The sequence below is a fragment of the Gekko japonicus genome, unplaced genomic scaffold (assembly GCF_001447785.1).
Source record: "Gekko japonicus isolate JY-2015 unplaced genomic scaffold, Gekko_japonicus_V1.1 scaffold2722, whole genome shotgun sequence".
NCBI classification, from domain to species: Eukaryota; Metazoa; Chordata; class Lepidosauria; order Squamata; family Gekkonidae; genus Gekko; species Gekko japonicus.
This window is the reverse complement of record NW_015171585.1, coordinates 2613-24448: the sequence shown is the minus strand read 5'-3', so window position 1 is coordinate 24448 and position 21836 is coordinate 2613. Positions and strand designations below refer to the sequence as shown.

General features: G+C 46.6%; 1 protein-coding gene across 1 annotated transcript in view; it reads right to left on the bottom strand.

Moving 5' to 3' along the window:
* The window catches only part of PPARGC1B (peroxisome proliferator-activated receptor gamma, coactivator 1 beta), a 30267-nt gene extending 8703 nt beyond the window's left edge, over nt 1-21564 (bottom strand). Inside the window, exons 1-8 of the mRNA XM_015419850.1 lie at nt 21406-21564; nt 15248-15460; nt 11522-11638; nt 6618-7800; nt 6154-6190; nt 4927-4991; nt 3717-4482; nt 2524-2602 (exon numbers count right to left, since the gene is read on the bottom strand). Coding sequence (XP_015275336.1) covers nt 2524-2602; nt 3717-4482; nt 4927-4991; nt 6154-6190; nt 6618-7800; nt 11522-11638; nt 15248-15460; nt 21406-21564 — 2619 coding nt within the window. The remainder of the gene's footprint in view (nt 1-2523; nt 2603-3716; nt 4483-4926; nt 4992-6153; nt 6191-6617; nt 7801-11521; nt 11639-15247; nt 15461-21405) is intronic.
* Between the last annotated feature and the right edge of the window lie 272 nt (nt 21565-21836).

The following is a 21836-nucleotide window of genomic DNA, read 5'->3' as shown; positions in this document are numbered from 1 at the left end:
GTTAATCAAGGGAAAATGTGTCACGGTCCTCACAGACAACACCACAGCGCTCTCTTATGTCAACAGACAGAGAGGCACTGTTTCCCTATGACTGCACCTTTGCCATTCAGTTGTGGGAGCTTTACATCGCCAACAACATATTCATTGTAGCCACTCACATTCCCGGACACATGAACGTGCAGGCAGACCATCTAAGTCGAGCAGGACTCAGCCTTCACGAGTGGGGAATGAACCCAACATACCTCCTCCCACTCTTCCAAAATTGGGGAGTTCCCCAAGTTGATGTCTTTGCAAACAGAAACAACAAAAAGTGTCCTCTGTTCTGCAGTCAAGGAGGCAAGGACCCACAATCTCTGGGAGACAGTCTCCTTTACCCTTGGTCCTCGGGACTTCTTTACCTGTTCCCCCCCTTACCTCTGCTTCTGAGAGTGGTCCGCAAAATACTCAAAGACGCCGCAGACTTATCTTAATAACCCCATGGTGGCCAAGACAACCTTGGTTTTCAACGGTCCTTGAGTTATCACAGGGGATATACCATCAGTTCTCTCTGGCTCAGGACCTCCTCTTTCTCTCCGACTCCCCCGTCCTACATCATGACATACCACAATTGAAACTGACAGCATGGCAGATCACATCACCGGCTTCTCCTCCCATGTAGTGAACGTCCTCTTGAATTCCAGGAAGCCTACTACGCGGAGGTCTTACAATTATAAATGGCGAAGGTTCTGTTCTTCCCTAGGTGATGACGCTCCTCGAGCCACCTCAGTGGGTATCGAAAGAGTTTTCCGATTCCTCCTCTCCTTAGCTGACTCAGGACTTACCCATTCATCGTTAAGAGTTTATTTGGCCGCTCTCTCGGCCTACCATGTTCCAGTTGACGGATGCACTTCGTTTTCTCATCCGATTTCCAAACGATTTTTAAAAGGTTTGTTACACCTCTATCCTCCTGTCAAAACTCCAGTCGCTCCCTGGGACCTTCCTCTAGTTCTACGCCAGCTCACGAGGAAGCCCTTTGAGCTGCTTGCTACATGTGACCTCAAACTCCTCGCATGGAAAACGGCCTTTTTAATTGCTATCACATCGGCAAGGCGAGTTGGAGAAATATTGGCTTTCCGACACGATACACCTTACCTATCATTTCTGCCAGATGGAGTCCGCCTCGTCCCGGACATCTCCTTCCTGCCGAAGGTGGTGTCAGAGTTCCACCTGCAGGCGGAGGTCTTCCTCCCTGACTTCTTTCCAAATCCAACATGAGCGGAGGAAAAATTATTACACACTTTAGATGTGAAGTGGGCTCTCCTGTTCTACCTCAATAGAACACACCCGACTAGACGAGATTCACAACTGTTCATCTCTTACGCGTCGGCACGACTGGGCACTCGCATCATGGCCCAGCGCTTGTCAATGTGGATTGTGGGTCTCATCCGTCTGTGTTACCTGATCGCCAAACAGCCATTGCCTGGTCCTATCAGGGCTCATTCTACCAGGGGTGTCACAACTTCCACTGCCTTCTTCCAGGGAGTGCCACTGATGGACATTTGCAAAGCCGCTACGTGGGCCACGCCTAATACCTTCATAAGGCACTACGCCATAGACGTCCGTACGAACACCAATACCAACATGGGATGTCACATTCTGTCTTCGGCTACACAGTAAAAGACCTGCCAGCACCCTCCTCCAGGTAGGCTACTGCTGGCTAATCTCCCATGGGTGTGATGCACAGAGACCACGTAGAAGATAAGCAGGTTGCTTACCAGTAACTGGTGATCTTCGAGTGGTCATCTGTGCATTCACACCACCCGCCCTCCTTCCCCGCTGCTGTCAGCTTCTACATTTTTATTAGGGGTTGATTTGTGGCAGTTTGTAGGAACTGGCGGGATGTCCGCGCCCACCCCTCTCGGCATGCGCGATGGGTTTCCTGCACATGCCCGAAGGACTGGGGGTGAAAATCCGTTAAAAGAGCTTGCTACAGCACCGATCGATCCAGCGCGTGCACACTAGATCCCATGGGTGTGAATGCACAGATGACCACTCGAAGATCACCAGTTACTGGTAAGCAACCTGCTTTTCACATCAACAAAAGTCTCCCAAGATGAGCAAACCAGTGGCTTGGAGTGCATTCCACACCTCCTGCAGGAGTGTTATGTGCTTTTTTTTGGTTTCCTTCATTTTCTGGACTTACAGGTATTCCCCAGGACTCCATTCCCCACATTGCTATTTGATGAGTTCTGTATTGGGCTACTGCTGTGCCAAGAACTCAACATGTTGCCAGTTGCTTTCACTTTATTTCTTTCCAATACCCTTGCGCTTCTACTGGCTTTGCACAAGGGGATACTGTAACACCAGCCAATGGACCATGTTACTCTTTTGTGGAACGGACGTTGAACCAAGGGCCTGTGAATTGCTTGACCTCTGCATTTAGATGAGTTTTGGAAAGAGGAAGCAATCTGTTCTGGTTGGAAACCACACCGCTTCCACTCCATTCACTGCAAAAACCCCATTCAGAGCTCAAAGGTCACTTACAATGGCTTTTTCTCTTCGCTTTTCCATCTGCCCTGGGTTGCTCACAGTTCCATCCTGACACTGCCTGCCGTTTTCACATCTGTTGTTAAACAAGAAAGCACAAGACTTCAGTCCCGAATGGACTCTGTCTGGTCTGAGAGCTAGAAATCTCAAATCAACAGAGGCACGCTCCTTGTCTGCAGGGTTTGACAGGTCTGTTGTTTTTTTTTAAATCAACATAGAATGCATGGATTGTGTCAGCAAACAACCAGAGACATGGTCTTTCACTTTATTATTACTCTTATGGAAAATGACAATAATAGTAAAAACAATATTACTACTACTTCTACAACTCTTACTCCTACTGTCACTAAGAATATTGTTTGTTATTAATAAAAGGGTACTATCAATGCATATGCAGCATACACAGTAAAATAACAGTTTGCTTCCTGGAACAGCTCACAGGGCTTGGTTTCTGCAGTATTACTGAGCTGTACCTACTCTACTCGAAGGCTACCTGCAGCTTGTCAGGGATATTTTGGTCACAATCTATATTCTGGTCACACTCCTCAGAACCTCAGTATTTCCGAAAAGAACGTTTCTCTAGTAGAGGGTCAAACACAGAAATCTTAACCCCAGTTTCTACTTGTTTCTCTGTGCACCAGTCTCCCTTCCTGCCTAGCTTTCCTGTACTGCTTTCTTGAACACACATGAAGCTACCTTATACTGAATTAGGCCCTTGGTCCACCAAGGTAGGTATTGTCTATTCAGTCTGGCAGTAACTCTCCAGGGTCACATGAAGCTGCCTTACACTGAATCAGACTCTTGGTCCATCGAAGTCAGTACTGTCTACTCAGACTGGCAGCAGTTCTCCAGGGGTCATTCACATCACCTACCTCCTGGTCCTTTTAACTGGAGATGCCAGGAGAGAGAACCTGGGACCTTCTGCATTCAAAGCAGAAGATCTTCCACTGAGCCATGACCCCTCCCCTTCTTTATACCTTAGTAGCTTCTTGCCACCCTCCTCTGCATAAAAAATGTATCACTGTTGTGTGCATATGTTATCTTTCCCCATGATAAAAGACTCCGTATGATTTCTAAATTCCATCTCCAAGGGAGTGTAAAAGCTCTCCTATGCACTCTCTGCTGCTGATGTGCCTGCTAAAGGCCTAGCTCAGTCCCCCTCTCATTAAGGATAGGCCTCATGACAGTACCTGAAAGCCCATCTGCTTGCTGGAGACCTGGACCTGCCACATGGAGACTCAGAACCAGGCCTGCTTCTGGAACAATAGTGCAAACTGGCTCTAGAAAGAGGATTCTTGTATGGGCACATCTTGGATTCCAAGGGACTTGAGCAGCACTCTTCCTCCTCCTCCTCCTCTTCTAGCGGGGAACCAATCTCACTGCAGCTGTCCTCAAAGACAGTGTCATAGTCAGGCACCTTGCAGAGGGCTGTCTCCCTATCATCCAGGGCACTGTCCAAGAGGCCAAAATGTTTTGTCAAGCTGGCTCTGATCTCCTGGTCTCTCAGCTGTTTGCTGCCCTCCTTTGCTGAGGCCTTGACAGTGCCCTCTTCGCTTGCACCCCGATAGTGTACATCAGGCACTCTCCGCTTGTGCTGGCTTTCCACATAGCTCAGGGGTTCCCAGGATTTCAGCACCTTCCTCTGGAGTGAGGCCTCAGACTTCAAGACTTGGCAGTAGTCGTGGTCACCGAAAGAACGTGAGAAAGGGCGCTTCAGCATCCCATGTTGCTCAAGGTGAGATGGGTGGGCAGCAGCCCGACTCAGGTGGGCGTACAGCTCTGTCCGCACTGGATGCTTCTTCTGGAACTTCCTGGAGTTTGCCCCATTGCCTGTTGCTGGTTGCAGCTCAGAGCTGGTGATGACAGCAGTCTCCTTTGCAGGCCTCTGGTGAATGTCAGGTTTATACAGGTCCTCCTCTGAAGGCTTGTATGGCGGAGTCGTTGGTGGTGTAAGACCTTATCTCCCCCAAGAAAGCAGAAGGGTAAAACTTTTTAAGTACAGAACCATGAAAATAATAACCTGTTCACTGCAAGAGGAGGCAGGCCTGAGCATTCATCGTGCACTCCCACCCCCTCAAACACACTCTTTGAATTGGTCCTGGGTGAGCATGCCCTGCTATTTAGATAAGAGCTCTCCTCTTTTGAAAATGGCCAAAGCAGCCTCAAAGGAGTTCACAACTAGACATTTGTCTGCTGTTACAAAAACTGCCCTTCTCAGCAAGGGAAAGAAGGGAAATGTGACTGAAGACACCTGGATTTCCTTTCCTTCAAGGGGTGATTAGTGAATTCTGAGCAGTTTAACAACCCAACATTACTTGTGAGGCTTAACTTTTGGGCACTGCACTCTCTTTTCCTCACTTTTTGGGCAAGCCCCTTTAAAGTGCTGAACTTCTCCCTTACCTGCAGTGCCACACAGCTCTACAGTCAGCACTTGCTCAAAGTTCTGCTTCCCAAATGTAGGGTCACTAAAGAAGAGAGGAAAAAAGAATGGGTGGTTACAGGGGGACCAAGGGGAATCCACACTTCATGAGATGAAGCAGGAATAGGGAGACTACAAATCACAAAGCCTGTGTTGTCCCAGACCTCTAAGGGCTGATTCCCACATTGCTGCCAAGACACAACAGACTCATGGTGATCCCAGGACCATAGGGCTTTCAAGACAAGAAATTGGCCGAGGTGGTTTGCCACTGCCTTCCTCTGTCTTCCTTGGTGGTCTCCCATCCAAGTACTAACCATGGCCAACCTTACTTAGCTTCCAAGCTCTGAGGAGCTCAGGCTAGTCAGAGCTATTCAGGCTGCTAATTCCCACATTACCAGGCTGGAAAATAGCCACAAGACTGATAGCTTCTGATAAGCAAGATTTGTCTGCAGGTAACCTGGCAGGGCAGGTTTTGTAAACCATAAATGAAATGTTTTGTTTTTTTTAAAGCTTCACATGTCTAGTATGGGCTAATAAAAATGTGTGGGATGAAAACTCTTGGTAGATTTACTTCTATGGCTGTGTGTTATATTTTCATATGCACAGGGCCATATCTGTGTGTGATGATGATGCATGACACACCCTAAGCTGCAAGTGATATCTGTTTGTGGTCAGTGGTTCCTGACCACATATGCATGTTCCTGTGAGCAGGTCGTAAATGCATGAAACTATGGGACCTAAATAGCTATCAGAAGTTCCAAGAGTATCAGAAGTTCCAGTCTCCAGAAAGACATTCACCAGGTGCTGGTACCTGCATCCCAAAGAGCGTTAAACCTCCTACCCTCCATTGTCAAGTACTATTTACTGTGCTGTCTCCTCACTGACCACAGGACATTTTTTGAGCTTCTTAGCAAGTAAGCCACCCACTATGAACATGTCTTGTTATTGAGTGATTAGCTGACTGAGTCTGCAGACCACGATGCTGTACTGAAATAGCAATACAGTTTTTTTCTTAAAAACTGTGCCGATTCAGTGAAACAGCCCTTATGCTGCAAAAGACATTCCAATTTGATCCTAGCCAAGCAACACTTGGGCAGGGATAATAGGGCTGCAGTGGTCTGAGATTGCCATTTTCCAGATGGAGCTGGGCTCCTGCAACCTGGGCCTATCACCCTCTTAAGAAGATGTATTTTTGGCATCACACTTACATTTGTGCCAAGGGCAGCGACAGACACCTGGGTGCTTCTGAAAGGAAAGAAAGTGAGAGTAGAATGACTCAACCAGCTGCAACTGTGCTCAGTTTAGCGGTCTGGCAATGAGGAATTGGGGGCTCTGAATTCGAGGCTTTGCCAGCTAATTCATCAGTATGGGGGTCCGTCCATAAAGCATGCTGCACTTTGTAAAGTCCTGTTTTAATCAATACTTTGTCAGAACTTTGCTACTCCTCCCTCACCCTTGATAATGTGAAGGGCGGCTCCTGTGTTTTACTTAAGGCAACCCATTACCCAGTTTCCCCTCTGCTGAACTGGCAGGACATGGGGCCCATACAGCATCATGCTCTGCCTAGAAGGAAGTTCTAGCACATGCCTGTTCCATGCCTTTCTGCACCCCCTATTTCAAACTGTGGGAATACTGACATAGGGGGCTGCCACGAGGAGGCTTGTCTCCATACCTGTTTGGTGCAAGAGGGTACAGCAGGATATCTCATTTATCTCATATGCCTTGCTCTCTCCAGAGCTCTCAGGAGAAGGGGTCTGCAGCTCCATCAGGTGGCTCTGACATTCACTCTCCACCTCATCCACACCACTGACTTCCACCTCTGCTGCTGGTGCTTCTGTATCAAAGTTTTCTAAAGGTGCTGTGGAGGGAAATGGCTCCTTTGCCCCATCCCCCGTTGACTCTGTGGATATAGCAGGGTCTGATGGAGACTCCTCAAGGAACGACAGCCAGAGACTTAGCTCAGGGTTCAGTCTTTTGGAGCGACGTACTGCGTAGACAGAGCTCTCCTGCTTGCGAACCATCTTCCCAGAGGCCAGCTGGGCTGAGGAAGTCCCTTGCTTTGCCCCGTCTTCTTCTCCAGGGCCGCCAGCCTCTTTCTTAGCCTCGGGCTCTATGGGGGCACTCTGCCTAAGCCCAGTTTTCTCCTTTGGTGGCATTTTGGCTGTGGACGTATTTGTCTCTGCAGCCCGCCCAGTCTCAAGGGGTGGAGGCCTTGGAGATTTGGGAGGCTGTGACCTGGCCAAGGAGGCATATACAGGCTTGGCCAACCGGTATGGCTTGCTCACGTCACAGGGGAGGTCTCTGGCTAGCAGCTCTTTCAAGATGGAGAAATCGGAGGAGGCGACTCTGGACTGTTTGCAACCTGCAGAAGCATGCCAGGAGGAACGAGAGGAACGAGTGTCCTTGTCACAGAGGAGAGGCCTTTGTAGGGGGCAGTCTGGCTTTGCTCTTTTGGAAGGGCTGTGGTAATGCTGGTGTTTTACATCTGCAAGTCCTGTAGGGGGCAGCTTTCTGGGAGGAAGGCAGTAGGTATGCATGTAGCGGATAAGCTCCACAGCAGCACGAAGCTCCTTCTCACTGCTGCCTTCCTCTGAGGAGGAGGGAGGAGTTGCTGCAATGTTACTGAAACTCAGCGGATCTTCACTGGAGTCACTGTCCTCTCCATTGTGGGCATAATGTCCCTGGGGCTCATTGCCGTCGTTGCTACTGTGGCACTCATCTAGGGACCAGCTGGATTTTGTGTGTGGGCAATGTGTGGTGGTAATGGAGGAGGAGGTGAGGTGCCTATGAAGCTCAGTGCAACTTCGACTCTGAGGCTGGAGAAAGCTTGACTTCCTGTCTCGAACACCATCCACCTTCAAGACGAGAGGGAGAGAAAAGAGTCAGACTAGCTGATGAGTAGGTTTTTCAAGCCATAGCATGAAGAGTCCCCCTTTCAACACCCCCTCCCCAAATCTGGGTGGTTAAGCACATTACAGTAAGCTATTACAAGTTTAATTTGAAGTTTTTACATATTTCATGGCACTTCAGAAGTTGGTGTTTCAAAAGGCGACATCAGACATTTATGAGACAAAAGTGCCTTGTGGCACTGGATGGATTTTGATGAAAATCCATATCAGCCAGGACACAAGACAGATACAATAACAAAACAAGGGAAAGAAGCGTGAAATCTTTCCTAGGTTACACTTGTAAGTCATCACTGAATTTTCTTAACCAGGCAAAGGATATAACAGTCTGTCTTTAAATAAAATTTATTGATTTATTAGAATCAAGAAGTAACAGTGCCATCCTAAGTACACTTTCCTGGGAGTAAGCCACATTGGGTTGGATCCAGACTAAAACTGCACTTTCGCCATATGACGGTCCCCCCTCCCATATGAAGGTCCCATATCACTCATGAACAGCATTTTGTGGAGATTGCTCATCTGCAGTAGGGCAGGGTGGCAGGAAGGAGCAATTATACCATTAGAAAATTCCGTCTGGATCCAGCCCACTGAATAGACTTGAGTGGGATTTTGAGGAGACCTGCTTCAGACTGCTACTTAAGATAACTATTTTGCTCTGTTTTCCTTCCAGAGAATTTAACCTGAAAGGAAGGGACTAGAATAATCAGTATTCAAGCAACTATACCATTCTAAGACCACCAATGGGTGCTAATAAGTGGAGAATGGAACAGACTGGAAGAAGTTGATGTATTTTTAAAATGCTGTAAACCACTTTGTTGACCTGACAAGTAACAGAGATTCTGGAAGACATTGATTGTGCCCACTTTGGAAAAGTGTTCTGGGTATATTAGGAAGGAGAGAATATGCGTACATTTTTTAAAAAATGCCATTTGGAACAGGATGAATTGAATTGATTCTTCATGCCTCCTGTCTCAAATGTCTTTCTAGCTGGTGTCTGTGACAAACAGCGTTCCAGATCTCGTTCCTTTCCTTCCAGCCGGTGTGGAGTCTCCAATGTCCCACTCCTCCTGCTGCCTTTCCCATGCAATCTAAGTCCACTTGTCTAATGCACTGCACCATTTTCATTATCCACGTGGAAAAAAATCTTTAATGGCATCTTGTGTGTGGATTTCAGGGGATTAATTTAAATGACTGGACTGGTTCTGCAACTTTACATGCAGCTCTTTGCTCTGCTGAAGTCAATTCAATCAGCTGTTAGTAAGTTCCACTCTAATTTGGGTCAGGAATGAGAGTGAGAGAGACAAAGCAAAATATCATGATAGTGTTTAATTAAGAGAGGAATCTGGTGAAAAACACACACACAAAGATACGAGACTTTGCACGCAGTGCTCAAGGAAGCTGTTCCAAAGAGCACACTGAGGGAAAACCATGCTGCCTTCCTATTGTTAGTCCTTAATGAAACATTACAGAATCCTCTAATATAACCTTTAGTCATGTGTGTGTCGTGTCCCTCCTTTAACTCAGAGACGGCCAGCTTCTGCAGTCCTGGCACTTTGCTCTCCAAACAACGGACCAGATTTAGACTAAGTATTCTGCTCAAGCTAGGTACTTCTGTCTACAGAACACAACTTCCGTTGCAGCCCTCCCTCCCACAGCAGCCCACTGATCTACCAGCAATGCTGCTTTTGGGGGGCAAGGGGAATCTCGGTAAAAGAGGCAAATCAGTGGTCTGCAGCAGGAAGGGGGAAACTGATGGAAATTATCCCCCTCCCCCCGGAAAAGTTAGCTTGGAGCCAACCCAATGGGCCAGAGCTGGAAGTACATTTTAATGTACATGCCAACCTCTTTAGGAGGAGGGCCGAGCTCTGCCAAATAATGGGTGTCAATATTTTTGTGCTTGGTATATGGCTGGGGCATTGCATACAACATCCTAAAGTAACAAGGAAACATGGAATGTCCTTCATCCCAGGTAACTCCAGAAGCAGTTTTCTCTCTTTCACAAACCAGATTATGGACAAACTTTTCACGATTTGATTTAAAATTAGCAGTTGTCAATGTCAGCTTTAAAAGTAACCAATGGTACTGAGAACCATATAAGAAATGGCATGATCAGGAGGTGTTTATTTTTCCCCCCAAAGCAGAAGCAATGATGTTGCTTGACCAGAATAGACTCCCAGCAGAACTGCCTTTTAAAGGCTCCCTGGATGCTTCAGGTGATGCAGAATGCAGCCGAGTCACCTGCTAGCCTTCTGAGGCTGCTGCTCTGCTCTGCCTCGGCTGCAGGAAGGGGGGATTCAAAGCACCCCCACAACTGTATGTGCAAGATAAGCCCCTCGTTTTTGCTGTACACCATGGGCTTTTGAACTCTCATCTTCTGGTGCACATCAGGTAAGAGGTCTCACAGACATTCTTCAACCTCTGATTTGAGCCAAGTTCTCTCTTTAAATTGAAGAACAATGCATAGTGGAGCTAAAAACTATTTAATTATATATAACTGGTGAATCACCCTCAATATTGCTATGATGGATTTTTAGGCAATCTTATTTGCAACGATACAGATGGAACAGCCCTACATGCTTAAGAAATTTGGCCTGCACCAGTCATACTTAAAATGGGGTATTTCACATTTAAAATGGAAGATAGGCTTCAGTTAAAAATCTTTTTCTCTGTTTCAGGAACTATATTGTGCTGCATCATCAGTATGGTAGTTAGAGTATCAGACTAGAATCTGGGTAACCTGCGTTTGAATCCCCACTCTTCCATAGAAGCTTCTTGGGGGACCTTGGCCCAGTCACACACTCTCAGCCTAACCAACTTCACAAGGTTGTTGTGAAGAGAGACTGGAGGAGAGGAGAATAATGTAAGTCATGCTGGGTCCCCACTGGGAAGAAAGGTGGGATATGAATTTTATTTATTTTATTTAAACATTTGTTAGCCACCTATCTATCCTGTGGAACAGTGGCTTACAATATAAATAAAACAGTGATTATTAAAAACACATAATGACTGTAACAATTAGGACTGCCAATAAATAAAAACTAAATCAGTCAAATGCAGTCCTAAATAGATCTGTCTTCAATTGCCTCCTGAAGATCAAAAGTGAGGGGGCCAGGTGCACCTACCTGGGGAGGTTGTTCCATAATTGTAGAGCTGCCCCTGAAAAGGCCCTCTCTCACATGCCCACCAGGCGAGATTCTTTGATTGGTGGGACTGTCAGGAGGGCTTTTTTGTGACCTTAATTCCTGGACTGGAACATATAGGAAAAAATAATTCTTCAGATATCCTAGTCCCAAGCCATGTAGGGCTTTGAAGGACAAAACCTTGAATTGGGCTCAGGAGCGGGTGTAGTTGCTGCAGTATGGGGGTCATATGTGTCCAGTAGCTGGCCATGACCAGAAGTCCAGCTGCAGCATTCTGCACTAGCTGCAGCTTCCAGACACTCTTCAAGGGTAGCCCCAAGTAGAACATATTGCAGTAGTCTAGCCTAGATGTAATTAAGGCATGGAATCACTGGGGGTAGATATGGCTGAAGCAGGAAGGGGTGTACAAGCCAAAGCTGGGCAAAAGCACTCTGAGCCACTGCAGCCACCTGGTTTTCTAAGATGACTAAGGTAAATAAAGTAAGTAAATAAATAATCTCTTAGGCCATGGATGCGGAGATGGACAATACCTTTGTACAGGGCCTCTGGGATCGGGATCTGGATGCTCCTGATTGCCACACATTTGCCTCTTTTGGAAACTCATAGCTTGCAGGCACATTGGACGGAGAAAGAAGCAACTTCTTCAGCTGCAAAAAGGTTGTGGTGAAAGAAAGAGTGGGAATTCCTGAATACATGAACAGTGACCTCTGGCTATATTGTCCCCAATCCCCCCCCCCAAGTCATACAATAAGCAATTGGGCCAGTGATCCAGACTAAAAGTACTAGACCAAAACAGTTACTTCAGCATACGGTGACACATTCCCATCATCCTCCATGAGGTTTGGCATTCCCAATTCTGCTGGAAGCTTCCAACATACCTTGGGGTTGAAGGCTAGAGTGGCTTTGGCAAAGCTAACTTCTGAGGCACGCCTCTTGAATCCATGCCTCTTGCAAATCCAACATGTTCTGGATACTTCTGGACCCAGTTCCATAAAGCCTCCTTTCAAAAGTGACAGCAAAACCTTGTCCATGGGTTACATGCAGTAAAAATCCTGCATGCATAGCTATGATGATGAATTACCTGCAGGTTTCCTATGTGGATTTGCAAGTGATGGGTACATGGAGAGAAATGCTCAAAACTGGGAATGATTTTTACTTCATTTTGGTGAGCTGTTTGGCTGCAGGTATTAGCAGTTATTGCCTGTGAGACAATTGCTGTTAATACTTTACACTGATGTCTTCAAAACACTTTACAAGCCCTTTCTGGGTATTCCTCCAAATATCTCTGAAGAATCCAATAGAGATGTTGCCTTCTGCTGCTTCTTATTAGCAGTGCAAGACCTGTCTGGGCACCGCAGAGCCTATAAGTGCAAAATCAATTGCCAAAGCGGGTTCTTCATGGGTGATCATGCTGGGAGGTGAAACAGAGTGTGCAGCCCAGGAGTGGGAGTTGGAAGAGACCTCCTAGGTAGGTAGGGAAATGTTGGTAGTAGAGGGGTGGGAGCAATGTCACATTGCTTCTCCAAACTCAAACCTCCAGCCCAACAGAGGTTGAGGGCTACACATGTCCACCGCCCTTAGAACATAGACTGCTGAGGACAGCAAAGGAGTCAAGAACTCAACCAACAAGGAAGTGGCATGCTGATTCCCCACCCACAAGCATCCTTTAAGCTACAGAAGAGAACAACCCCTTACAGCTTAATGGATCACAAGGTGAAGACTCGGCTTGTTGGAAGTCCATTCCCAGGTGCCCAATATCTGAACCTACTTCCCCCTCCGTGGGGTTATTTAAGATGCCTCTTGGTGGTGATGGTGGCATAGTGAGGCCTCTCTTCCCTAATGCCACTACTTTCCTCTTCCACACACAACTTGTGACCCCCCCCCACACACACACACTTGTATAGATTAACTGGAAAGCACACATTGGTTCCAGCAAAATAATCAATTTGATGTAACATTCTAACAAGGACTTGGATTAATTAGTTCATCCATTTGCCAAGTGCTTTGAAGACATGCTCTGTCAAAATGCCAAGTTTTTGATGCTCTTTATCATGGATGCTACTTAAATCCCATCAAGGATGCTGTGGGTGAAGCAGCACAACTGTGATTATTTTAAGAGTGCCCAGTATCACTGCCCAAATGAGTCTGATTACATGGCTGGGATATTTCGATTTTTTAAAAAGTATTTCACATTCTCACACTGAAGGCAACAAGGGATCAGTAACAAAATGGCAGATTTGGCTCTTGTGGGAATGTGCAGCAGAGGAAAATCTTCAAAGGCACTCTGGAAACTCAAAAAGCTCTTTAAAAATTAAGCTTACTCAAACATTTGGGTTCCCACGGTCAAATGATTGCTCTCTTCATTAAAACACAATGACCTTTCAGTTTAGTGTTATATGATAAAGAATGCTCCATAGGAACAAATATGAAAAGTCATTTCCTTCCCTTCCCTGTAACGTATACATCCTATATATACACATATGTATTTGTGTGATATATATATTTTATACACCCATGCACATGCACACTTCTGTGTGAAGTGAAAATGCACAAGTTTCACCACCAGATGCCGCTATACACTTTTAGAAATCACGACATTCATTAATGACAGATAAGGTTTGAAAATGAAAGACCAAGGGCCTGGGTTTATAAACCAACTTCCCCACACCAGCGCTCTACCTATCAGACAAGGGAGAAGAATTGCTCTGCTGTGTCAGATAAGTTAAAACATGGCCAGGTAACAGAAGGCAAGAAGAGCCTAATGGAAAACTTCCAGCTCTCTAGACTCCCCTCAGGACTTGCTGCTTTTAGCAGTGATAAAATCTCCCTGTCGGTGGCTTTTCCTTGCAAGCCAATGGATAAGGAAACTGCAACAGAAGCCACAGAGAACCAAGAATCGCTAGGACTGCAGCCTAGGGCCCCCACATTTCCTGAACTGTGCATCGCAGATGCAGGTAGGGCTTTGTGTATTCTGCAATTCCACATAAGCTCAGAAACAACAGGGTGTAGTGGCTGCAGAATTCTGCATCCGAAAGGGCCTTAAGTTTAGAGGGTTTTTTTTAAAATTCTCTTCCATGAAAGCATACAGGGCAACCGCAGAAGCTAACAGGGTGACTGACTTAGCACTTACATAGTGCTTTTAGTGCTCAATGTGCTTCACTTATATTGTACAAATTACAACAGTCCTGTAAGATGGGCCCAAATTATTCCCTGTCTTAGGGCTCCTAAATCTCACCAAATCGTGGCGGGGGATCCTCATGTCTTTGCAGAATCCGTGCCGCGGGGACGGCGAGATGTGTTGCACCGCCATCGCCAGGACATGACGCTACGCATCGCTCTGGCAACGGGGCTGTTTGGAGCCCCGTTACCAGAGCGACGCGTAGCGTCATGTCTTGGCGACAGAGGGTGCAATGCGTCTCGCCGTCCCCGCGGCACAGATTCTGCGAAGACATACGATCCCCTGCCGCGACTTGGCAACCCTACCCTGTCTTAAAGATGCAGGGCTGGGGAAGAATGGCTTGCCGAGGTCCACTTACTGTGTTTGGGACAGAGGTGAGATGAAAACAGCAACCACCCAGATTGCTCCTCAGTGTGGGGCAGAGCTATGGCATCTTGCAAAGTGGAGTGAGTTATACAAAATCTGCATAATGTATACAGTCACAGAATCCAGTTTTTCTGGACCCAGAAGTTATTTATTTGGTTATTTAGAAAGTTTTTTGTCCTCCTTTGCACATGGGAGACTCAAAGTCGCTTATGTTAATTTTAGGTTAAATTAGGTTACCATTATGGGTCAACTGCTTTCGGTTTTTTGTTGCTTTTAGAACAATGAAGACTGAACTCAGCCCTGCCCAAAAGAACTGGTGGCCATGCAAGTGAATGGCATTTGAAAGCTGAATGGCCCAAATGGGCAGGTTGAGATGGGAGAGAAAATCCCCAGGAAAAGGGCTCCGCTATAAAACAAGGCTTTGTTTCAAATGGTTACAGATCTGGAATGTGCATTAAGTCGGTCACCCATTTCCCTCCCCACAACAGTCCCACTGTTCCCCCCATTAGGATGGCAATAGAGCAAAGCAAGTGAGAGCAATGGCGCGGCACACATGTATACGTATACAATCAACAGGCATATGCTTTTGTATCGTTATAATTGTAAGCCTATAATGAAAAAATTCAGACCTTTGCTTCCTATCATACCCATGCAGCCGGCTTATCAGAGGCGCATCCAAATCCACCTTAAACAGTAGGAAGTGGGTTCTTACTAGAGACAGCTCATCAACCTCTGGGGCCAGAGGAGGCCCCCTCGAGACAGGGGCAGCAGGTTTGGGAGAGGGGGTGGGTGATGTGCAGCCGCTGTTGGGCATGTCCCCCTCATCCATATTTCTGAAGGCAGCCAGACCCATGTCGTCTCCCTGGATGTCATCCAGTGTCTCGGTGAGAGCCGCCAGCAGTGCTTCATTCTCGCTGTCTATAATCTGGTGGGAAGAGGTAGAAGAGCATGAGAAAGAGAGAGAGAGAGAGGGTGAGAAGAATAAGCAAGCAGAGGCATTCCAAGGAGAGTGCCTCCTACTGGAGGGCAACTCAAATGCAATCGCATTCAACAAACAGCATGCTGTCTGAACAGCAAGCCTATTTATGTACTAGACGGAGAATATTGTCTTTCAAACACAAAGTACAAGGTGCCTTTTAGAGTCATAACCCAAAAAACTACTCCTGTATTCCCATTTGGATTGTGAATTGCATATCAAAGGCATGTGTTAACCCAAACAAATTCCATTTCCTTTGGTCATTACTGATTTGTTGAGAGTTCTGCAAGAGAATATTCCTTTTAAAAGAAGAAATCTTACCTGATCTGTTTCCCCTCTCTATAGGTGGTAACAGAGTGGCATATTATAGTACTTTGTTTTTAACGTAAAGATTGAGGATGGATAACCCTCTCCCACACATACAAATGTAAATATGAAAACTGGCAACACAACTATGATTACAAATCTACATTCTTGGCCCCAAGGCACAGTAGATGCTTGGGACATTTACACAGCCATGTTGCAACAGATGCGTTAGCCCAAGAAGGAAGAAAATCACACTCTGCCCTGTCATAAATGCATGATTCAGTGAATGGCTAACAGCATTACGGTAATTGTAATTATGCTACTTAGCACAAATCTGAATATGTTGCACTTCTGTGTTACCATTCAGAACCTCTGCAAAAGCTGTAACTTTATGGTGCGGATCAGACCTTCCCTGAATAACTTCAAGCAAGTGACCAAAATGGTCTGATCAGTTCCATACAGGCCACAACATCTGAAGAAGGTGCAATTGCTGCCTATCTGTGCTGATGATGTTAGAAATATGCACTTGTACCTAAAGGCCTTTAAAAGGCTTAGCCAGGACCAGAAAAATTGGGGGAACTCAGCACCTGAAAAAGAGGCATAGACTTATTTATTAAAATTTCTCCCTTTGGTTTCACGTTGTACTCATACAAACACACTCTCTCTCTCTCTCTACACATATATATATGACCTCATTTGGGAAGTCTAAATACCATACACAAACAGTTTTGAGAGGCTCTAATGGATTTACCATTAAATAAACACATTATTTTTATGGCATTCACTGAGCTTGGTGGCACACATAGATACTTAATTTTGAGGTGGACTTTATTTCTGTATGAACTACAGTTTTTATCTATGTAGATATATTTCTATTTCAGGAATAGGGCTCATATTGAAAGGATTTTGCTATCTGGTTTGACAACAATGTTTGATGCGCAGTGTCTTTAAAAGAAAAAAACAAACACCCTGCAGTCTTAAAATAGCAGTTATCCATGTCCCGACTTTTGCTACATATTTTCCATCCATTCTGTTTCTGGCCTATTTTGGACATATTTTAACCAAGAAGAATGACTGACAGCAGACAAAAGACTTTGTTAAGGCTGCTGGCATAACTCAGAGTTTGTCACAGTGCTTTGCTGATGCTGCACCTGTGTAAGTCCAAAAGAGGTGGAACTGCTCCAGTGGAGGGGACAGCAGTGAGCACCCCTGGTGGTGTGCTGGGGTAGCAGCAGGCATCCTAAGTCTGAACTCTCCAATGAACTGAGCAACAGAGAAAAGCAAAGTCTCCATGCTTGTCTTCTATCATGCCTACACAGCTTAGGATTCCAGCTAAGTCTGCAATCAGTCACGGCTTTTCTGAGCATTATGTAAAGGCCAGACAAGACACCTGTATCTCAGATGATAGGGCACATATACCTCTGATCTTACAGCATGCACACTTAAGAAAACACATCAGGGGACCCTTTGGTGTCAGTAGACTCATCAACTAAAGCATTTGATCTGAGGCTACAATTTGTCCCCTGTTAATTGACAGGTATCAAATGGAAGGATATTCATTTGTACAAGATGCACAGACACTACAGCCCTCTCTTATCTGTGCTAAATTTTATGATAAAAGAGAGACATCTTATAATGGCCATTCTTTCCAGTTTGCATCCAAACCAAGCAGATATTTTGCATTTTGTGACAAAACTATTATGGTTTAGCAATAAAAACCAACCCAGGGAACTGAAGCTAACAGTGTTGAACTAATATTAAGAGGCATAATTTAGAGAACGTGAAAACACTTTTAAAGCAGACTGATTTCAGTGATGGAATTCTGCAGTGATGGACAGTAAATGGTTAATGTTGTAATGCGGTCTGAGAACCCTGAAAGACTGAGGATTCAAATGGAATTCTTGAGAGTGTCAGTTAGGGACCAGGAGTTGACAGTTAACAGTGAGACAGCAAAGCAGACTGTGAGAGGATCAAGAAGGATCCCGAGTGAGGGAAGTGGGACGTGGAGCCCATTCCTATCAAATCTAAGGGAAACAGCTCCTAGAAGATGGGAGTGATTCCTAGCCAGTGGATATAGAAGGAAACTGGAACTTGTGTGAATGTTCCTGCCTTCACCAACATTAGTGTTTGTGAGACCAAAAAGCTTAAGCTTGTTTATATAAGCAGAGACTTCAGAAATCTCTCTCCTCAAGTTGTAAAGACTTGTCTGAATAACAGAAATAATTACTCGTTTGTGACAATTATCTGGTGTTTATTCTTATACAAAGTTACCTCATTCCTGTTGCCTGTTCACCTCATAAGTCCTAAACCTGATTCCTACCTGACTGTTTCCCCTCAAAGTGAAATAAAACAGATTGTTAGTTTTGATTTACCATCAGCCTCTCTTGTGCCATTATCAAACAAGGACAAAAGAAGGATTTTAGTCTCTTGCTTCAATTCCCTAGGCTGGGTCAGAATTTACCAATATACATTCAAACAACTGGGTGGGATAGCCAGAGAAAAACAAAGAAATAAGAAAACAGGCTGCTCAGCTAAGAACAATATAAAGAGAAATCCTGTGAGGGAGGGCAAAATCATCATGTCTGCACTTGTTTTTCTTCCACTGAAATCAGTGGGACTTAAGAATGCTTAAGTCTGTCAAGATTGTGTCCACTATCTTTTAGGCCTGGATATTCTCCAGACATGTGACAGGTTTGGAAGCACGGTGGTGGTGGTGGTTCAGTTACAGGCAGGGGTCATTCCGTAGAAAAAGAGGTGCAGGAGCTCATTAGCATAACTAATTAGCATATGCCACACACCCCTGACATCACTGGAAGTGTGCACCAGCCCCTCTGACAGACAGAAGCACCTGGGATCCATTCTTTTCCCCCTCATCTAGTTCAACCCCCTGCACAATGCAGGAAATTCACCAATACCCCCCCACACCAGTGGCCCCTGTTCCACGCCCAGAATATGATTAAAAAAAAACCCCTCCAGGATCACTGGGGGCCAAACTGGCCTGGAGAAAAATTGCTTCCTGGCCCCAAAGTGGCGATCAGCATTTCCCTGTAAGAAAGGGCCACAAGAACTAAGCACTGATGCAACCCTTCCTGCTCTACCTCTCATGATTTGCCTAAGTTCACACAATCAGCATTATGATCCTTTTAAAGTTGAAAGCATGAGATAAATGCAAAGGACTATTTGTAAGATTATCTGTAAGACACAAGACCAAGCCACATCTCACTTCTGGCAATCACTTGGAGAGACCCTATCACTCAGCTTCCATTGCCCCACACACACCCCACACTAGAATAAGAACATAATATCAGGCCATACCACTTTGCAATAAAAATACTGAACTTCCCCACCATTTGCCACAACTAGCCCACCACATAACCAGGATCAAGTCTCAGAAGAAGAAGAAGCGATTGGATTTATACCTCGCCCTTCACTACCCAAGGAAGTCTCAGAGTGGTTTACAAACTCCTTTCCCTTCCCCTCCCCACAACAGACACCCTGTGAGGTAGGTGGGGCTGAGAGAGCTCTAACAGAAACTGCTCTTTTTCAAGAACAGCTCTTATCAGAACTATGGCTTGCCTAAGGTCATACAGCCAGGCGCAAGTGGGGGAGTGGGGAATGAAACCCGGTTCTCTCAGATTAGAGTCCGCACACTTAACCACTACACCAAACTGGACCAACAGACAGGCATACACATTTGAGAAACTGAGTATTACATTACAACACCTCTGGAACATTACAGATCAGTAGAGGCAGCACTGTACAGTGGTCAGAGTTGCAGATTGACATGGGGAGACCCAGGTTTGTATTCTCACTCTGCTGGCTGAGTGACCCCGGGTCAAGTCTCCCCTTCTCTACCTAACCTACCCCACAGGGTTGTTGTGAGGATGAAATGGAGACTCACAGGCAGGGTCCCCAGCTTCCCTGGCAGGAACACAATGTTAAGAAATCTCTCACAAATATGCAGCCATAGCAGGCAGGAGGCAAAGAGGTGAATACCTCCAGCACCAGAGACTTGTAGAGGAAGAGTCAAACTTTGGGGACTCACCCATGCACCAGAAGGCCAAGGCAGCAGGAGGCAGGAAGCCTTGGTGAGCTGGGCTCCTCCATGCCTGGCAGAAGCGAGAGGTGGGCAAGCAGAAGAGGTGCTTGCCCAGCCACACAAGCTGCACGCAAAGAAACTCCCACCACCCACTGGTTCAGGGTTGCCTCGTTAAAGGACCACGGAGTCCAGCCTCTCAAATGAGAAAAAGCAAGCTTAGGGTTCGTGGGTTGCATTTTGGGCTGTGGAAGAGGAACCAGCTCCATTCCCGGAGTTCTCCCGAGTTCCCGTGGCTTTTGGTTTTGCTTTTTGCCAATCCACCTCCCAAGACTGTTCCAGGTGCTCCAGCCTGAGGGCTGCTGGGGGCAGGGCTTGAGCGCTCATTACTCATGGAGCTGATGCTCAATGTCTCTAGCTGCTCCACCACCTTCCCTTCCCTTAGCTTGCGCAGGGACACCGAGCAAGCCGGCTGCTGGAGGCAAGGAGAGGCGGTTTAAACTACCTTCCCTTCCCTTGGCTTGCTCAGGATCCCTGCGGCTGTGGACAGCCCAAGTAAGCTGGCTGCTGGAGGGAAGAAGAGGTGGTTTAATCCACCTTCCCTTCCCTCGGCTTGCTCAGGATCCCCACGGCTGTGGAGAGCCCGAGTAACCCGGCTGCTGGAGGGAAGGAGAGGCGGTTTAAACTGCCTTCCCTTCTCTCGGTTTGCTCAGGTTCCCCGCGGCTGTGGACAGACTGAGCAAGCTGGCTGCTGGAGGAAAGGAGAGGTGGTTTAAACCGCCTTCCCTTCCCTCGGCTTGCTCAGGTTCCCCGCAGCTGCAGAGAGCCAGAGCAAGCCGGCTGCTGGGGGGAAGGTGTTATGTTTGCGGACCACCAACAGGGGTCCGCGGCTAAAGCAGGAGCTTGGTCCCCAAACACAAAGGAGACCTAGGATCCTAGTCCACCTCGAGTTCACCAACAGCACCCTTGGCGGGAAATTCAAACCCTCCAATGGGGACAGATGTGTGCCGGGTGGAGTGTATATAGTTGGCCTTGCAGGGCGGTTTTCCCTTGTCTTGTTGTGAAGTACAATAAACGCGTCTGAATGCATGTCATAGTCCGAGTTCTCCATGCGTTGAACCCAGTACTTTTCAGTGGCAACAAGGATGGGATCCCGATGAGCAGACCAGGGAACTTGGTTAGCTTATTGGGCCGTGTGTGGTTTGCACCATTGGGCATCACAGTAGGAGGGGCGAATAAATGTGCACCGTGGGACTTTGCTGAGGTTTGCAGGGAATTCCCCGCAGTCATTGATGGGGCTCTGGGTTGTTACAAGGGGCCCCCAGTTTCATTGCAACTCAACCCCCAAATTGCCCCATCTGCATGCAGTTCCGCACCGCCCTGCTCACTTTGCGGCAGAAAATCGATGTGGAGCTAGACCATTGGGCAGGGGGACCCCTTGATTGAGACCTGGACCTGTTCTGCTATTGCTCGACTTTGAGTCCCTTCAGAAGTCATGAAAGGACTGCTGGAAACACCTGGGTTTCACTTCTTTCTTTTTAAGTGGAAGTACCCTTTTCTTGTCTTTATCTTCCACTAGATAACGGTCGAGATCCTCCCCAAACAGTTTAGCACCCTTAAAGGGCACAGAAGCCACTTTAGACCTCGCAGAGGGATCCACATCCCAGCCTCCAAGCCAGGTATTTCTCCGTGCAGTGATGCTACAAGCCATGCTCCTGGCCGATTGCTGTACTGCATCTAAAGTTGCATCCACAGCAAAGGCAGTGGCCAGGGCTATCTTTTAAAGTTCGACCTTCAAAGCTTTTGGTATGTCACTGTCCGCCTTGGCTAAGTCAGATGCCCAGGTGTAGGCCGCCCTGGCAAACAACGAAACTGTGACAGAAACTCTAAGAGAATTTGCTGAAGCCTCAAAGTCCTTGCGTAAGGCTTGTTCAATTCTTTTATCACAACTGTCCTTAGGGAGACCATCCGCTCCCATAGGAA